Raw genomic sequence first — 16,023 nt, forward strand, 5'->3', positions numbered from 1 at the left:
TTTTTAAATGTATTGTGATGTTTTTGCTTTTTATTGATGTATGTATTTTTATATATGGCATCTAATTTTGCTGACCTGTACGCCGCCCTGAGTCGCCTTCGGGCTGATATGGGCGGGATACAAATGTTGTAAATAAATAAATAAATAAATAAATAAATAAATACATGTGCTGTAGGTCAGTTTAAGAGCTGTTGTTGTTGTTGTTCATTCATTCACTCGTTTCCGACTCTTCGTGACCTCATGGACCAGCCCACGCCAGAGCTCCCTGTTGGCCGTCACCACCCCCAGCTCCTTCAAGGTCAAGCCATCCATCCATCTAGAATCCAAGTATTTAACTCCCTGTACTGAACAGCATTCTAACCAGCATAGCAAGAGACTGAATTGCAGGGGAAATACAATCACTCTTAATAAAAATCCAGTTTTAGCTCTTGTTCTACTTGAGCTGTTGAATGTTGAATGTTTTTATGTTGATTTTTTTAATATTGTGTAAATGCTACAGTAAAGACTGTAAGTCGCTCGGAGTACCTTGGTGGAGAGCGACTAAGTAAGAAATAAAATAAAGTGAAGTGAAGTGAAGAAGCTTTGTGGAACCCTTACCTGGGGAGGGAATATTTTGTGTGTGTGCATTCACTGATAACGATAATAACTGGTATGTTTCCCTTGATTTGAGGCAGCTCTTTGAATATATAACCGATTGCATCGCAGACTTTATGGAGACCAAGGACATAAAGCATAAGAAATTGCCCATTGGGTTTACTTTTTCATTTCCTTGTAAACAAAGTAAATTAGCAGAGGTAAGTGACACTATTTGTAGTTTATTAACTACACCGAATCTTTAGCAGGCTTCTTAATGAGCAGTTTGAATTAGAGGAGGTACTATAGTGATGTCTGTTTGTGCTAGAAAGTAATTATTAAGTAATGACTTCTAGAAAGGATACAAAAATACTGGATAACAGGATGCATAGAACACTGTATTTATTTATCGTGTCATCAGCAACTATACCATTGGATTACATTTCTAACAGAACAAAACAAACAGATTAAAAACAAACAAACCACAGATTTTGCAAACTTGTAGTTGATTAAATGTCCTTTGACCAGTATCTGGCCACTTGGAGTGCCTCTGGTGTTGCCGCAAGAAGGTCCTCCATTGTGCATGTGGCAGGGCTCAGAGTGCATTGCAGCAGGTGGTCTCTGGTTTGTTCTTCTCTGCACTCGCATGTCGTGGATTCCACTTTGTAGCCCCATTTCTTAAGATTGGCTCTGCATCTCGTGGTGCCAGAGCGCAGTCTGTTCAGTGCCTTCCAAGTCGCCCAATCTTCTGTGTGCCCAGGGGGGAGTCTCTCATTTGGTATCACCCACGGATTGAGGTGCTGGGTTTGGGCCTGCCACTTTTGGACTCTCGCTTGCTGAGGTGTTCCAGCGAGTGTCTCTGTAAATCTAAGAAAACTATGTCTTGATTTAAGTCGTTGACGTGCTGGCTGATACCCAAACAGGGAATGAGCTGGAGATGTCTCTGCCTTGGTCCTTTCACTATTGGCTGCTACTTCCCGGCGAATGTCAGGTGGTGCAATACTGACTAAACAGTGTAATTTCTCCAGTGGTGTAGGACGCGGACACCCTGTGATAATGCGGCATGTCTCATTAAGAGCCACATCCACTGTTTTAGTGTGGTGATATGTGTTCCACACTGGGCATGCGTACTCAGCAGCAGAGTAGCATAGCGCAAGGGCAGATGTCTTCACTGTGTCTGGTTGTGATCCCCAGGTTGTGCCAGTCAGCTTTCGTATGATGTTGTTTCTAGCGCCCACTTTTTGCTTGATGTTCAGGCAGTGCTTCTTGTAGGTCAGAGCACGGTCCTCAGAAGCAACCAGCAACCAGAACACCGTAGAAAGCTTGTTAATACGAGTAGCTATGATTTTTCTGTATATATGTCATGCCTGTGGATTGTTTGTGGGATAGCCTTCTACGCTAATTCTTCTGGCAGATTTTCTTTCCTCTTTCTTCTATTTTTCTCTTCCTTCTTTTCTTTTTTCAGATGCCTGGCATGGTTGTCCTATCAAGTTCTTGCTTGGTCCATATTGTTTGTAGGTTTTCTAAATTAGAAAGGTTTTACCAAATAACAATAGCAAAAAATGACTGTTTAAAATGTAGATTTGGTTTGGGCAGATTGCAATTGAGTTTTGAAAGATGATTCCATATCTTCATTCTGTCCATTCGTTATTCTTAGAAACAATAATAGCTATAAGTTTGGTTCTGATTGTAAGAATTGGACTTATTAGATCCGTAGCATCAAGATCTACAATAAGATGGCTTAGTGACCAGGGGTCCTCAAACTTTTTAAACAGAGGGCCAGGTCACAGTCCCTCAAATTGTTGGAGGGTCGGATTATAATTTGAAAAAAACATGAATGAATTCCTATGCACACTGCAATATCTTACTTGTAGTGCAAAAAACACTTTAAAACAATGCAATAATTAAAATGAAGAACAATTTTAACAAATATAAACTTATTAGTATTTCAATAGGAAGTGTGGGCCTGATTTGGCTGATGAGATAGGATTGTTGTGTTCTTTCAAGTCATTTCCGACTTAGGTTGACCCTGAGCGAGGGCCGGGTAAATGACCTTAGAGGGCCGTATCTGGCCCTTGGGCCTTAGTTTGAGGACCCCTGCCCTAACCCAGGGGTCCTCGAACTTTTAAAACAGAGGACCAGGTTACAGTCCCTCAAGCTGTTGAAGGGTAGAATTATAATTTGAAAAAAAACACGAATGAATGAATTCCTATGCACACTGCCGGCAGGACTGAAGACCGACAGGTCGCAGGTTCGAATCTGGGGAGAGGCGGATGACCTCCCTCTATCGACTCCAGCTCCTCATGTGGGGACATGAGAGAAGCCTCCCACAAGGATGATAAAAACATCAAATCATCCGGGAGTCCCTTGGGCAACGTCCTTGCAGACGGCCAATTCTCTCACACCAGAAACGACTTGCAATTTCTCAAGTCACTCCTGACACGACAAAAAAAAATTGTAATGAAAAAAAATCACTTAGAATACAATAATTAAAATGAAGAACAATTTTAACAAATATAAACTTATTAGTATTTCAATGGGAAGTGTGGGCCTGCGTTTGGCTGATGAGATAGGATTGTTATTGTTGTTGTGTGCTTTCAAGTCATTTCAGACTTAAGTTGACCCTGAGCGAGGGCCGGGTAAATGACCTTGGAGGGCCGTATCTGGCCCCCGGGCCATAGTTTGAGAACCCCTGCCCTAACCAATCAAAGATGTCTGTTCATTGTAGTATAAGTTTTCTTCACCTACATATGTTGTAGTTAGCACACTTTGTTTTATGGTTGTTTTTGGAAGGAAAACATTGATTTAATTTGCAAGTCTGATTACTGAGTCATATACCCTTGAAGAAATTCTATTAAGGGAGGAAAACCAAGTTAACTGTAAATGGTTAGGTGTCATTTGCTGGTCTGCCTGAAGCAGCAATATGTCTCGGCTAATTGTTGCCCATTAGTATACTTATATATAGGACTTTCCGCCCAGGATACCTATAGACCATTTAATTTAAAATTGTTAGTTGCCATTATTTAAATATAATAAGAAGAGGGGTTTGTATTTTTGCTGTGTCCTTCTGAAAATCAGCATATAGATTGGTGTTATATCATTACTGTTGTTATTATTATTTATAAGAATAATACGTAACTGCAGTATTTTTTAGGGTGTGCTACTTTCTTGGACAAAACATTTTAAAGCCCGGGGAGTACAACAAACAGATGTAGTGCAATCTCTTCGCAAAGCCCTCAGGAAACATCAGGTAAGTTCAGAATTATTACTACTACTATTACTACAATGACTCCTAATAATTGTGGACCAATTACTTCTAATAATTGTGGACCAATTGACACCAAATTTGGACACAAGACACCTATCAGGCCAACGAGTGACCATCACTCATAAAAACACTGGAAAACACAGCAGAAGGGACTTAAAAAGCCCCAAAATAAGAATACATTACAACACATGCACAAACCACATATATACACAAACACACATATATACACATATACACAAATATATATATACCCATAAAATATATATACAGACTGGGCCATAGCAATGTGTGGCAGGGGACGGCTAGTATTACAATATAATGTTATAGTACAATATAGTAATATATATCTGGCCGGGGTGGTCCATGCCTTGGTCACCTCCAGATTGGACTACTGAAATGCGCTCTACATGGGGCTGCCCTTGAAAATGGCTCGGAAATTCCAACTGGTTTAACGGGCGGCAGCCAGATTGTTAACTGTTGCTCCTTACAGAGAGAGGTGAACTCTCCTGTTTAAAGAGCTCCATTGGCTGCCGTTCATCTTCCAGTCCCAATTCAAGGTGCAGGTGTTCACCTACAAAGCCCTAAACAATTTGGGACCCGCCTACCTACGTGACCGCATCTCCGTATATGGACCCACACGATCCCTCCAATTATCTGGAGAGGCTCTGCTCACGATCCCACTTGCGTCGCAAGCACGTTTGGTGGGGATGAGGGACAGGGTCTTCTCTGTGGTGGCCCCCCGACTCTGGAACTCTCTCCCCAAGGACATCAGACAAGCCCCAATGTTGGCAGTCTTTAGGAAGAGCTTGAAGACCTGGCTGTTCCAGTGTGCCTTTCCAGAATAGGAAACTCCCAGCATCATGTCCAAACGCACTTTATTAGAGATTTAAGATTGTCTGCACATCGCACCTACCTCTAAAAAAACCTACATTTCACCTATCATGTCCAGCACTTTTAAATTTTATTCCTTTAGTTTTAAATGCGTCATGGTGTTATTGTTTTAATGTTTTATTGTTATTGCTTTAATGTTTATTGATTTGCTTTATGAGTTTTATTGTTGTATTTGTTATGTTGTTTTATTGAGGGCCTTGGCCTTTGTAAGCCGCACCGAGTCCTGTGGGAGATGTTAGCGGGGTATAAATAAAGTTAATAATAATAATAATACTGATATTGTACGATGCTAATAATATAATATACTGTATGTAAGCTAATAATCTAAAATATTGTATGTATATATATCTTGTAAGCTGCTCTGAGTCCCCTTCAGAGTGAGAAGGGTGGCATATAAGTGTTGTAAATAAATAATTAAAAGTAATAGTAATAGGAGTGTAGTGCTTTTTAAAAAAGGAAATGGTGTACATCTGGGACAGGGATGTGTGGCTCTCTAGTTCTGGACTGCACCTCTCATCAGCTGTAGTCAACACAGCAAGTACAGATGGATAATAATAATAATAACAACAACAACAACAACAACAACTTTAATTATACCCTGCCACCATCCCCCCAAAGGGGACTTGGAGCAGCTTAATTTTAGAGTTTTTTTAATTTTAATTTTTATTGGTAGCCAGATTTTGTTCATTTTTATGGTTTCCTCCTTTCTGTTGAAATTGTCCACATACAAAACCATGAAAATGAACAAAACCTGGCTACCAGTATTAAAAACTCTAAAATTACAACAGCAAAACAACAGAGAGTAAACAATCAGGCACATCTAATCACCTCTCAACAAAGGATTCCCCCAGGCACTGCCAAGCCATCAAATGCTAATTAAGGTGGGCAGTTGAAGCATTCACACCTAGCTCCAGCAGACAAGAATCCTTTGTCCCACCCTGGTCATTCCACAGGTATATAAACCCTTTTTTCCTAGTTCCAACAGACCTCACTACCTGAGGATGCTTGCCATAGATGCAGGCGAAACGTCAGGAGAAAATGCCTCTAGAACATGGTCATATAGCCCGGAAAAACCTACAACAACCCAGTGATTCCAGCCATGAAAGTTTTCGACAATACATTTCCTAGTGATTTAAAGACCTGTCTATTAAAATGCATGAGCGATCATAACCGTCTTCCCCATTTTTGAATGCCCAAACCTATGGGTTAAGTTGAATCTGTTTACAAGCACAGTAATATTGAACTTATTAGTGATCGTAGGAATATGAACAGAACTTATATTTACTAATGTGTTGTATTTGTCTCATTAGGACATAGATGTAGATGTCTTGGCGATGGTAAATGACACAGTGGGAACAATGATGACCTGTGGATATGATGACCAACGATGCGAAGTTGGAGTTATTGTCGGTAATTATTTGCCATGTTAATGTAGGGGTCAACTGGACTTAACTAGAAATGAGTGCAAAAGAATGTGATAGTTCATCAAGTTTGCAGATGACACCAAATTGGGAGGGATAGCCAATACTCCAGAGGACAGGAGCAGAATTCAAAACGATCTTGACAGATTAGAGAGATGGGCCAAAACTAACAAAATGAAGTTCAACAGTGACAAATGTAAGATACTCCACTTTGGCAGAAAAAACGAAATGCAAAGATACAGAATGGGGGATGCTGGCTCGAGAGCAGTACCTGTGAAAAAGATCTTGGAGTCCTCGTGGACAACAAGTTAAACATGAGCCAACAATGTGATGTGGCTGCAAAAAAAGCCAATGGGATTTTGGCCTGCATCAATAGGAGCATAGTGTCTAGATCTAAGGAAGTAATGCTACCCCTCTATTCTGCTTTGGTTAGACCACATCTGGAATATTGTGTCCAATTCTGGGCACCACAATTCAAGAGAGATATTGACAAGCTGGAATGTGTCCAGAGGAGGGCGACTAAAATGATCAAGGGTCTGGAGAACAAGCCCTATGAGGAGCGGCTTAGGGAACTGGGCATGTTTAGCCTGAAGAAGAGAAGGCTGAGAGGAGATATGATAGCCATGTATAAATATGTGAGAGGAAGCCACAGGGAGGAGGGAGCAAGCTTGTTTTCTGCTTCCTTGGAGACTAGGACGTGGAACAATGGCTTCAAACTACAAGAGAGGAGATTCCATCTGAACATGAGGAAGAACTTCCTGACTGTGAGAGCCGTTCAGCAGTGGAACTCTCTGCCCTGGAGTGTGGTGGAGGCTCCTTCTTTGGAAGCTTTTAAGCAGAGGCTGGATGGCCATTTGTCAGGGGTGATTCCTGCTTCTTGGCAGGGGGTTGGACTGGATGGCCCATGAGGTCTCTTCCAACTCTTTGATTCTATGTTGTTGCACCAAGTGTGTTTTAGCCAAGTTCCATGCAAAAGACACACAAACATGAGGAAAAAGTAACAGAAAAACTTTACTCTTATCACTGCCCCTCTTTTCTTTTTTTGTGCTGATGCGTAGAATGCTTGCCCTAGATTTTTATTCTCTAGGTGTTTTGTATGTCTACTCATAATATGTGTTTCTTGTAATGCCCATTGAACCAATTGTTTAATAGTGAGTTAACATGGAAGTAAATTCCCTTGGTTCAGTGTTTTTTTTACTAAGTTTTCCTAATCAGTAGGATTCAGGCCACAGTCTACACATTTTTGGAATGACATGGTTTGCATATTTGTTTGCCCGTACCTTGGGAAGTCTGACTTGGCCACAGTAGTCCACGCTCTGGTTACATCCCGTTTAGACTACTGCAATGCTCTCTACGTGGGGTTGCCTTTGAAGACAGCTCGGAAGCTCCAACTAGTCCAACGCTCGGCAGCCATGATTTTAACAGGAGCGGAGCGCAGGGAGCATACAACCCCCCTGTTGCGCCAACTCCACTGGCTACCGATCTGCTACCGGGCTGAATTCAAAGTGCTGGCATTGGCCTTTAAAGCCCTAAACGGTTCCGGCCCAAGCTACCTATCTGACCGCATCTCTGCCTATGAACCCACCAGGAGTTTGAGATCTTCCGGGGAGACCCTGCTCTCGATCCCGCCTGCTTCTCAAGCTCGGCTGGTGGGGACGAGAGATAGGGCCTTCTCGGTGGTGGCTCCTCGGCTGTGGAACGCCCTTCCTACGGACATTAGACTAGCACCATCTCTAATGGTATTCCGCAAAAAGGTGAAGACCTGGATGTTTGTGCAGGCGTTTGAGTAATTTAGTGCAATCTGGTAATGGAACATAGGAATGGAACAATGGACGACGAACCTGGACTACGCTTGGATGATGAGAAGATTGGGTACGGTTGTTTTTTGTAATAATTGTGCATTGTAATTGCTTATTGGTAATTTATGGATAATGTGTTAAGTCAATTGTTATATGTTGTATGGAACCACTGCTGTTTCTACTGTTTTTACTGTTTGTGAACCGCTGTGAGTCGCCTTTGGGCTTGAGATACAGCGGTATATAAACAAAGTAAGTAAATAAATAAATAAATAATATTTCTGTGTATTTTTCTCCCTCTCCAAAATCAATCTGCTGGACTCAGGAACAGGGACAAACGCTTGCTACATGGAAGAAATGAGCAATATTGACCTCGTGGAAGGAGATGAAGGAAGGATGTGCATTAACACAGAATGGGGAGCCTTTGGAGACGATGGTTCACTGGAAGACATCAGGACAGAATTTGACAAGGAGAACGACTTGGGATCAATCAACCCTCGGAAACAATTGTAATTTGGGTCACCAGTATGGTATAAGTTTTCTTTCTAATAACGAAACAATGAGGTATATCTCAACCATGACATAATTTGGAACAAAAGTAGCTTCGGTTTGTTCACCTGCCAACATAGACTGTAGGGGATGAATACTATTTCTGGAGAGTTATAGTATAACATGGAGAAAACTTTTGGGCAGAACATTTGGTAGGTCCTAAATTCCAGGGACAAGTTGCAGCTGGTAAGAACTATTTTTGAAACCCGAGCGGCAGCCAGATTGCTCACCGGAGCGTCATACAGGGAGCATACCACCCCCCTGCTGTGCCAGCTCCACTGGCTGCCGATTCAGTTCCGAGCACAATTCAAGGTGCTGGTTTTGACCTACAAAACCCTGTACGGTTCCGGTCCAGTGTATCTGTCCGAACGTATCTCCCTCTACGTCCCACCCCGGAGTCTGAGATCATCTGGGGAGGCCCTGCTCTCGACCCCACCACTGTCACAAGTGAGGTGGTGGGGACGAGGAGCAGGGCTTTCTCAGTGGTGGCCCCTCACCTGTGGAATTCACTCCCGGGGGAAATCAGGGCATCACCATCCCTCCTCGCCTTCAGGAGGAGAGTGAAGACGTGGTTATGGGACCAGGCCTTTGGGCACTCTGGCAATTAAATCAGACAGTCAGGCGAGTATGTCCAACAGGATTGATGAAGTGGAACGTAAAACTAGATCTATGAGTTAGCGAACGCTGACCATGTAAGAGGAGAAATTGGGTTGGTATTGGTTTTTATTGATTTTATGGTTATAATGCATGAATTGTTGTTAACTGTGAATTGATGTAATTTTGTGTATGATTGTTTTATGATGCAGGCATCGAATTGTGCCTTTGCCTTGTAAGCCGCCCTGAGTCCCCTTCGGGGTGAGAAGGGCGGGGTAAAAGAACCCCAAATAAATAAATAAACCCTGAAAAATAAATTTATTTATTATTATTTTATTTACAGCATTTATATTCCGCCCTTCTCACCCCGCAGGGGACTCAGGGCGGATTACAGTGTACACATATATGGCAAACATTCGATGCCAATTTTTGACATACAACATATACAGACATACACAGAGGCTATTTAACTTTTTCTGGCCGCCAGGGGAGTTGTTGCTTTCATCGTCCATCTGCGACACCGCATGCTTTTTTGCTGGAGTGCTTTGCTGGAGTCTTTTTTATGGCCTCATAAATTAGTTAATTTAGCCCCCCCACACTTTAAGGTGGTACCTAATTTTCCTACTTGAGAGATGCAACTGTCTTTCGGGTTGCAAAGGTCGACAACAGGCTACACAATTGGTTGGAAACCCACTCCAACCCAGGCTGGCTTCGAACTCATGACGTTTTGGTCAGAGTGATCTTAATGCAGCTGACACTCAGCCAGCTGTGCCACAATCCCGGTGCTTTAGTTGCTGGGATTTATAGTTAACCTACAATCAAAGAGCATTCTGAGCTCCATCAACAACCAACCAAACTTGGCACACAAAACTCCCATGACCAAAAGAAAACACTAGAAGGGTTTGGTGGGCACTGACCTTAAGTTTGGGAGTTGTAGTTCACCTACATCCAGAGAGCACTGTGGACCCAAACAATGATGGATCTGGACCAAACTTGGCATGAATATTCCATATGTCCAAATATGAATACAGATGGAGTTTTGGGGAAATAGACCTTGACATTTGGGAGTTGTAGTTACTGGGATTTATAGTTCACCTACAATCAAAGAGCATTCTGAACCACACCAATGAGAGAATAGGGACAAACATCCCACAGAAAACTCCCATGACCACAGAAATGCTGCCTTAAGGCCATCCAGTCCAACTCTTCACCAAGGCAAGAAAACGTAATCAAAGCCCTCCTGACAAAGAGCCATTCACCCATAGATATAGATAGATATATATTATTCACACACTGAGATACAGTATCATAGATTTGAAAGGGACCCCTAAAGAAGGACAATGATATGCTGCATGTTCCAGAGTAGGCAAACCACATCAACAATGACAAACAACAAAAAAATACTGTTTACACACAAGCATAAATAAATTACATAGATTAGAAACCAACACTTTCTCATTACTTTATTTTCCAGATCACCAGACTGGGCCACAGCAACACGTGGCAGGGGACGGCTAGTATAGTAATATATTAATGTAACTAGAAATGGTTATGCATTTTGTCAAAGTTTAACAACTGCTTTCTATTGACAGGTTTGAGAAGATGATTAGTGGGTTGTATATAGGAGAACTCGTCCGGCTTATTCTTGTGAAAATGGCAAGGGAAGGACTGCTTTTCAATGGGAAATTGTCAACTGCTCTCTGCACCAAGGGCAAGATTGAGACAAAACATGTTGCTGCCATGGAACAGTAAGAGTTCTTAGTTTGTTCATCAGATACGTTACTACAGATGCAATTATCTTGTTTTCGTTCTGTAACAATCTGCTCAGCCACGTTTGGTCTTAACATTTGACTAAGTCAAGCAGCTTTTGTGTATTATAGAACAGTTTGATTTTCTTTATTACTTCCAACATCTCACAGATGAAAACTGGCACTTGTTTGGTGAATCAACATTAGAGTGTTTTTTGCATGGAAAAGTTGTAAACGGTTCCGGCCCTACTTACCTCTCCGAACGCATCTCCTCCTATGAACCGGCTAGGACACTAAGATCACCTGGGGAGGCCCTGCTCTCTGTCCCGCCTGCATCACAGGCGCAATTGGCGGGGACGAGAGACAGGGCCTTCTCAGTGGTGGCCCCTTGGCTGTGGAACGCCCTGCCTGCAGATATCAGATCGGCCCCCTCCCTGCTGGCATTTCGGAGGAAAGGGAAGACTTGGCTGTTCGAACAAGCATTTGATTAAACAGTGTAATTGAACATAGGAATACGAAATACGGAATAATGGATGATGAGACTGGATTCTGATTTTACTGTTGAGGCGCTAATGATTGTTATATTTATGTTACAATTGTTTTTAATTGCCCTATACTTATCTTGTGATGTTTTGTACTGATGTTGTTCACCGCCTGAGGGCTGAGAGAAGCGGTATATAAATAAAGTAAATAAATAAATAAATGAGGAAAAAGGAAAAGAAACTAGGGGCAGTTTCACACAGTGAAAAAGTTTGTGTTAACCCAAGTTTTAAAATCCCAGGTTGGGGCGGGGGTTGTCTAGATTTCCTCCCGGTACCTTCTGGGAGTACACAGAGACACCCAAACCACCCCCCTAAAAAGACTTAAAAATAAGTCTTTCCATGCCGCCATTAAACAGCTGCTGGAGCTCTCCTGTGCCATTTCTACACACCAGAAGAGGGCCAACAGCAATTTACTGGCAGCTGGGTAAGTTATTTTATTTTTAAATAATAATAATAATAATAATAATAATAATAATAATAATAATAATAATACTTTATTTGTAACCCACTACCATCTCCCCAAGGGACTCGGTGCAGCTTACATGAGGCCGAGCCCAATCACAACAATACAAGCAATAATAACAAGCAATTAAAAACACATAGACAATAAGATAAACAACATTATCAATAAAACACATAATTAAAAACAGTGGGAAGGCCAAATGTTAAGTTAAAATTGGAAATAATGCTGGGACATGAATGGAAGGTGATACTGGTGCTTAAAGACTTTTTTCTGGGGGTTTGGGGAGGACGTTAGAGCACTTTCAGATATTCCGGACTTACAGAGCCCGGAAAACATGAGAGGGCTGTACGGACTGCACCCACAGAAGTCCCAGGACTTCTGAGGGGGCAGTCCAGACGGCGCCCATAGTTGGAAAGAACCGGGTCTTCTGAAAGACCTGGGTCTTTCCCGCTGCCAAATTCCTTCGGGACAAAGCAGAGTTTGGACACCCCACATAAAAATGCAGGTGCTCACGTGTTTTTAACATTGTTTGGATGCACCCTAAGACATATTAAAAGCAGCCGAAAAGGTAGCAAGGGAAATGATTATTTGTGGCTGTCCTTTCAATGATTTGTTTTTGGATGTACTGCAGTTTTGATAGATCTAAATTATAGCTATTTCTGTACTTCCAAGCCCTGGTCTGCTCTTTCTACCACGAATGCTACTTTTTTGGCACAGTTTCCCTCTCGCAGCTGACAGCACTATCTAGCATTTGTTCTTGCATTGACAAGCTTAAAATCTGGCTCCACTTTTTTCCTGATTCCATTTTCTGTTAGTGATCTAGTCCCTTAGTTGTCAGATAAGTTGGAGGGTATATAATTATTATTGTAATATCTCTCTAAAGATGACAAAATGATTTAGCTGGCCTTTGGTACTATGCATTCCGACTAGTGTGCTTGGGGGTAGAATATTTTCTGCTTTGTGACAGACAGCAAAACATTTTGGTTTGGTCCTAAGACTTATTTATTTATTTATCGTGTCAGGAGCAAACCAAAGCACTTGTATTGCATTAAAAACAAACAAACAAACAAAACACAAAGTTGGTAAGCTTGGTATTCTATTAAATGTCCTTTGACCAGTATCTGGCCACTTGGAGTGCTTCTGGTGTTGCTGCAAGAAGGTCCTCCATTGTGCATGTGGCAGGGCTCAGGTTGCATTGCAGCAGGTGGTCAGTGGTTTGCTCCTCTCCACATTCGCATATCGAGGATTCCACTTTGTAGCCCCATTTCTGAAGGTTGGCTCTGCATCTCGTGGTGCCAGAGCGCAGTCTCTTCAGCACCTTCCAAGTTGCCCAGTCCTCTGTGTGCCCAGGGGGGGAGTCTCTCATTTGGTATCAGCCATTGATTGAGGTTCTGGGTTTGAGCCTGCCACTTTTGGACTCTCGCTTGCTGAGGTGTTCTAGCGAGTGTCTCCGTAGATCTTAGAAAACTATTTCTTGATTTAAGTAGTTGACGTGCTGGCTGATACCCAAACAAGGGATGAGCTGGAGATGTCACTGCCTTGGTCCTTTCACTATTGGCTGCTACTTCCTGGCAGATGTCAGGTGATGCAATACTGGCTAAACAGTGTAATTTCTCCAGTGGTGTAGGGCGCAGACACCCCGTGATAATGCGGCATGTCTCATTAAGAGCCACATCTACTGTTTTAGCGTGGTGAGATGTGTTCCACACTAGGCATGCATACTCAGCAGCAGAGTAGTATAGCACAAGGGCAAATGTCTTCACTGTGTCTGGTTGTGATCCTCAGGTTGTGCCAGTCAGCTTTCGTATGATATTGTTTCTAGCACCCACTTTTTGCTTGATATTCAGGCAGTGCTTCTTGTAAGTCAGAGAACAGTCCAGGGTAACTCCCAGATATTTGGGTGCGCTGCAATGCTCCAGTGGGATTCCTTCCCAGGTGATCTTCAGAGCTCGGGATGCTTGTCTGTTCTTAAGGTGAAAAGCACATGTCTGTGTTTTAGATGGATTAGAGATCAGCTGGTTTTCCCTGTAATAGGCAGTAAGAGCACCTAGAGCTTCGGAGAGCTCCTGTTCTACCATCTCAAAGCTCCCTGCTTGAGCGGTGATGGCACGATCAACAGCATAGATGAAGCTCTCTGTCCCTTCTGGCAGTGGCTGGTCATTTGTGTAGGTGTTGAACATGGATGGAGCGAGCACGCTCCCCTGAGGCAGGCCGTTCTTCTGTTTCCGCCATCTGCAGGTTTCCTATGAGGCGGGTGAGGTGGTAGTCCTTTGTGATATTATACAGGGTTTGTCAAAATGCATAGGCCAATAAGCCATTCAATTGAATGGCTTATTGGCCTATGCATTTTGACGAACCCTGTACATTTTTCTCAGGAGGAGGCGGTGGTTCACAGTATCATAGGCTGCTGACAGGTCTATGAAGACAGCTCCTGTGATCTGCTGCCTTTCAAAGCCATCTTCTATGTGCTGAGTCAGGTTCTTGTCTGTTCTTAAGGTGAAAAGCACATGTCTGTGTTTTAGATGGATTAGGGATCAGCTGGATTTCCTTGTAGTAGGCAACCAGAAGCAACCAGAAGCCATTTAGGTGGATCAGAGGAAATACCCTGTCTCCATAGTTTAGGTGAGGGGTCCCCAAACTATGGCCCGGGGGCCGGATACAGCCCTCCAAGATCATTTACCCGGCCCTCGCTCAGGGTCAACCTGAGTCTGAAACTTGAAAGCACACAACAACAACAACAACAACAACAACAACAATCCTATCTCATCAGCCAAAAGCAGGCCCATGCTTCCCATTGAAATACTAATAAGTTTGTATTTGTTAAAATTGTACTTCATTTTAATTATTGTATTGTTTTTCAGTGTGGTTTTTTGCACTACAAATAAGATGTGCAGTGTGCTTTTTTCAAATTATTTTGAGTTTGAGGGACTGCGACCTAGCCCTCTGTTTAAAAAGTTTGAGGTTTAGGTGATGTGTGATGTGTGATAAGGTTTCAAGACTCATTTTGCCCTGCACCCTAGTTCTGCCCTCAAAGTTGCGATCACTTGCCTTCTTCTCCTGTTTGTCTTGGTTAGGTATAAAGAAGGTCTGAACAACACTAAAGAGATTCTGACTGAATTGGGCCTGACTCCATCTGAAGATGATTGCATTGCCGTTCAGCACGTCTGCACTATTGTTTCATTTCGTTCAGCCAACCTCTGTGCTGCAGCTTTGGCAGCAATACTGACCCGCTTGCGTGAAAACAAAAAATTGACAAGGCTTCGAACCACTGTTGGAATGGATGGCATGCTGTACAAGACGCACCCTCAGTAAGCGACTTAGTAATTCAGAAGAACAGGTCTGGTTGTCACCCAGTTTTTGTTTTTTTGTCGTGTCAGGAGCGACTTGAGAAACTGCAAGTTGCTTCTGGTGTGAGAGAATTGGCCGTCTGCAAGGACGTTGCCCAGGGGACGCCTGGATGATTTGATGTTTTTATCATCTTTGAGGGAGGCTTCTCTCATGTCCACGCATGAGGAGCTGGAGCTGACAGAGGGAGCTCACCCGCCTCCCTCCAGATTTGAACCTGCGACCTGTTGGTCTTCAGTCCTGCCAGCACAGGGGTTTAACCCACTGTGCCACTGGGGGCTCCCAGTAGGAGAAGGGAATCGTTGCTCATCTGTATGTTGTAAACATTTTATATGTATGCAAAGATAATAATTACAACCTGCAGCGATGGTTTTGAAATGGTGTTATAACACTGCATACTCTATCAATACCATTTTTAACATAAGGCAACACTAAGTCTTAACATATTTATTTTAGACTGAATGTTCATTGAATTGATTATCATTCTATCTATATAAATAAAAATATAATGTTCGTTTGTGGGATTAACAGAACTCAAAAACCAGTGGGCGAATTGACACCAAATTTGGACAGCATACACCTAACAACCCAATGTATGTCCTTCACTCAAATCTTTTTCGATTTTGTCATTTGGGAGTTGTAGTTCTTGGGATTTATATTTCACCTACAATCAAAGAGCATTTTGAGCTCCACCAATGATGGAATTGAACCAAACATGGCATACAGGACTTCCATGACCAACAGAACACACTGGAAGGGTTTGGTGGGCATTGACCTTGAGTTTGAGAGTTGTAGTTCACCTACATCCAGAGACCACTGTGGACTCAAACAAT

At 42.6% G+C, this 16,023-nt stretch overlaps 1 protein-coding gene across 1 annotated transcript in view; it reads left to right on the forward strand.

Annotated features, from left to right (window-relative positions):
* LOC132771183 (hexokinase HKDC1-like) overlaps positions 1-16,023 on the forward strand; it is a 79,680-nt gene that overhangs the window by 40,401 nt on the left and 23,256 nt on the right. Inside the window, exons 4-9 of the mRNA XM_067465688.1 lie at positions 675-794; positions 3,728-3,823; positions 6,043-6,142; positions 8,275-8,458; positions 10,685-10,840; positions 14,920-15,153. Of these exons, the coding sequence (XP_067321789.1) occupies positions 675-794; positions 3,728-3,823; positions 6,043-6,142; positions 8,275-8,458; positions 10,685-10,840; positions 14,920-15,153 (890 nt within the window). The remainder of the gene's footprint in view (positions 1-674; positions 795-3,727; positions 3,824-6,042; positions 6,143-8,274; positions 8,459-10,684; positions 10,841-14,919; positions 15,154-16,023) is intronic.

Source organism: Anolis sagrei, chromosome 3, assembly GCF_037176765.1.
Source record: "Anolis sagrei isolate rAnoSag1 chromosome 3, rAnoSag1.mat, whole genome shotgun sequence".
NCBI classification, from domain to species: domain Eukaryota; kingdom Metazoa; phylum Chordata; class Lepidosauria; order Squamata; family Dactyloidae; genus Anolis; species Anolis sagrei.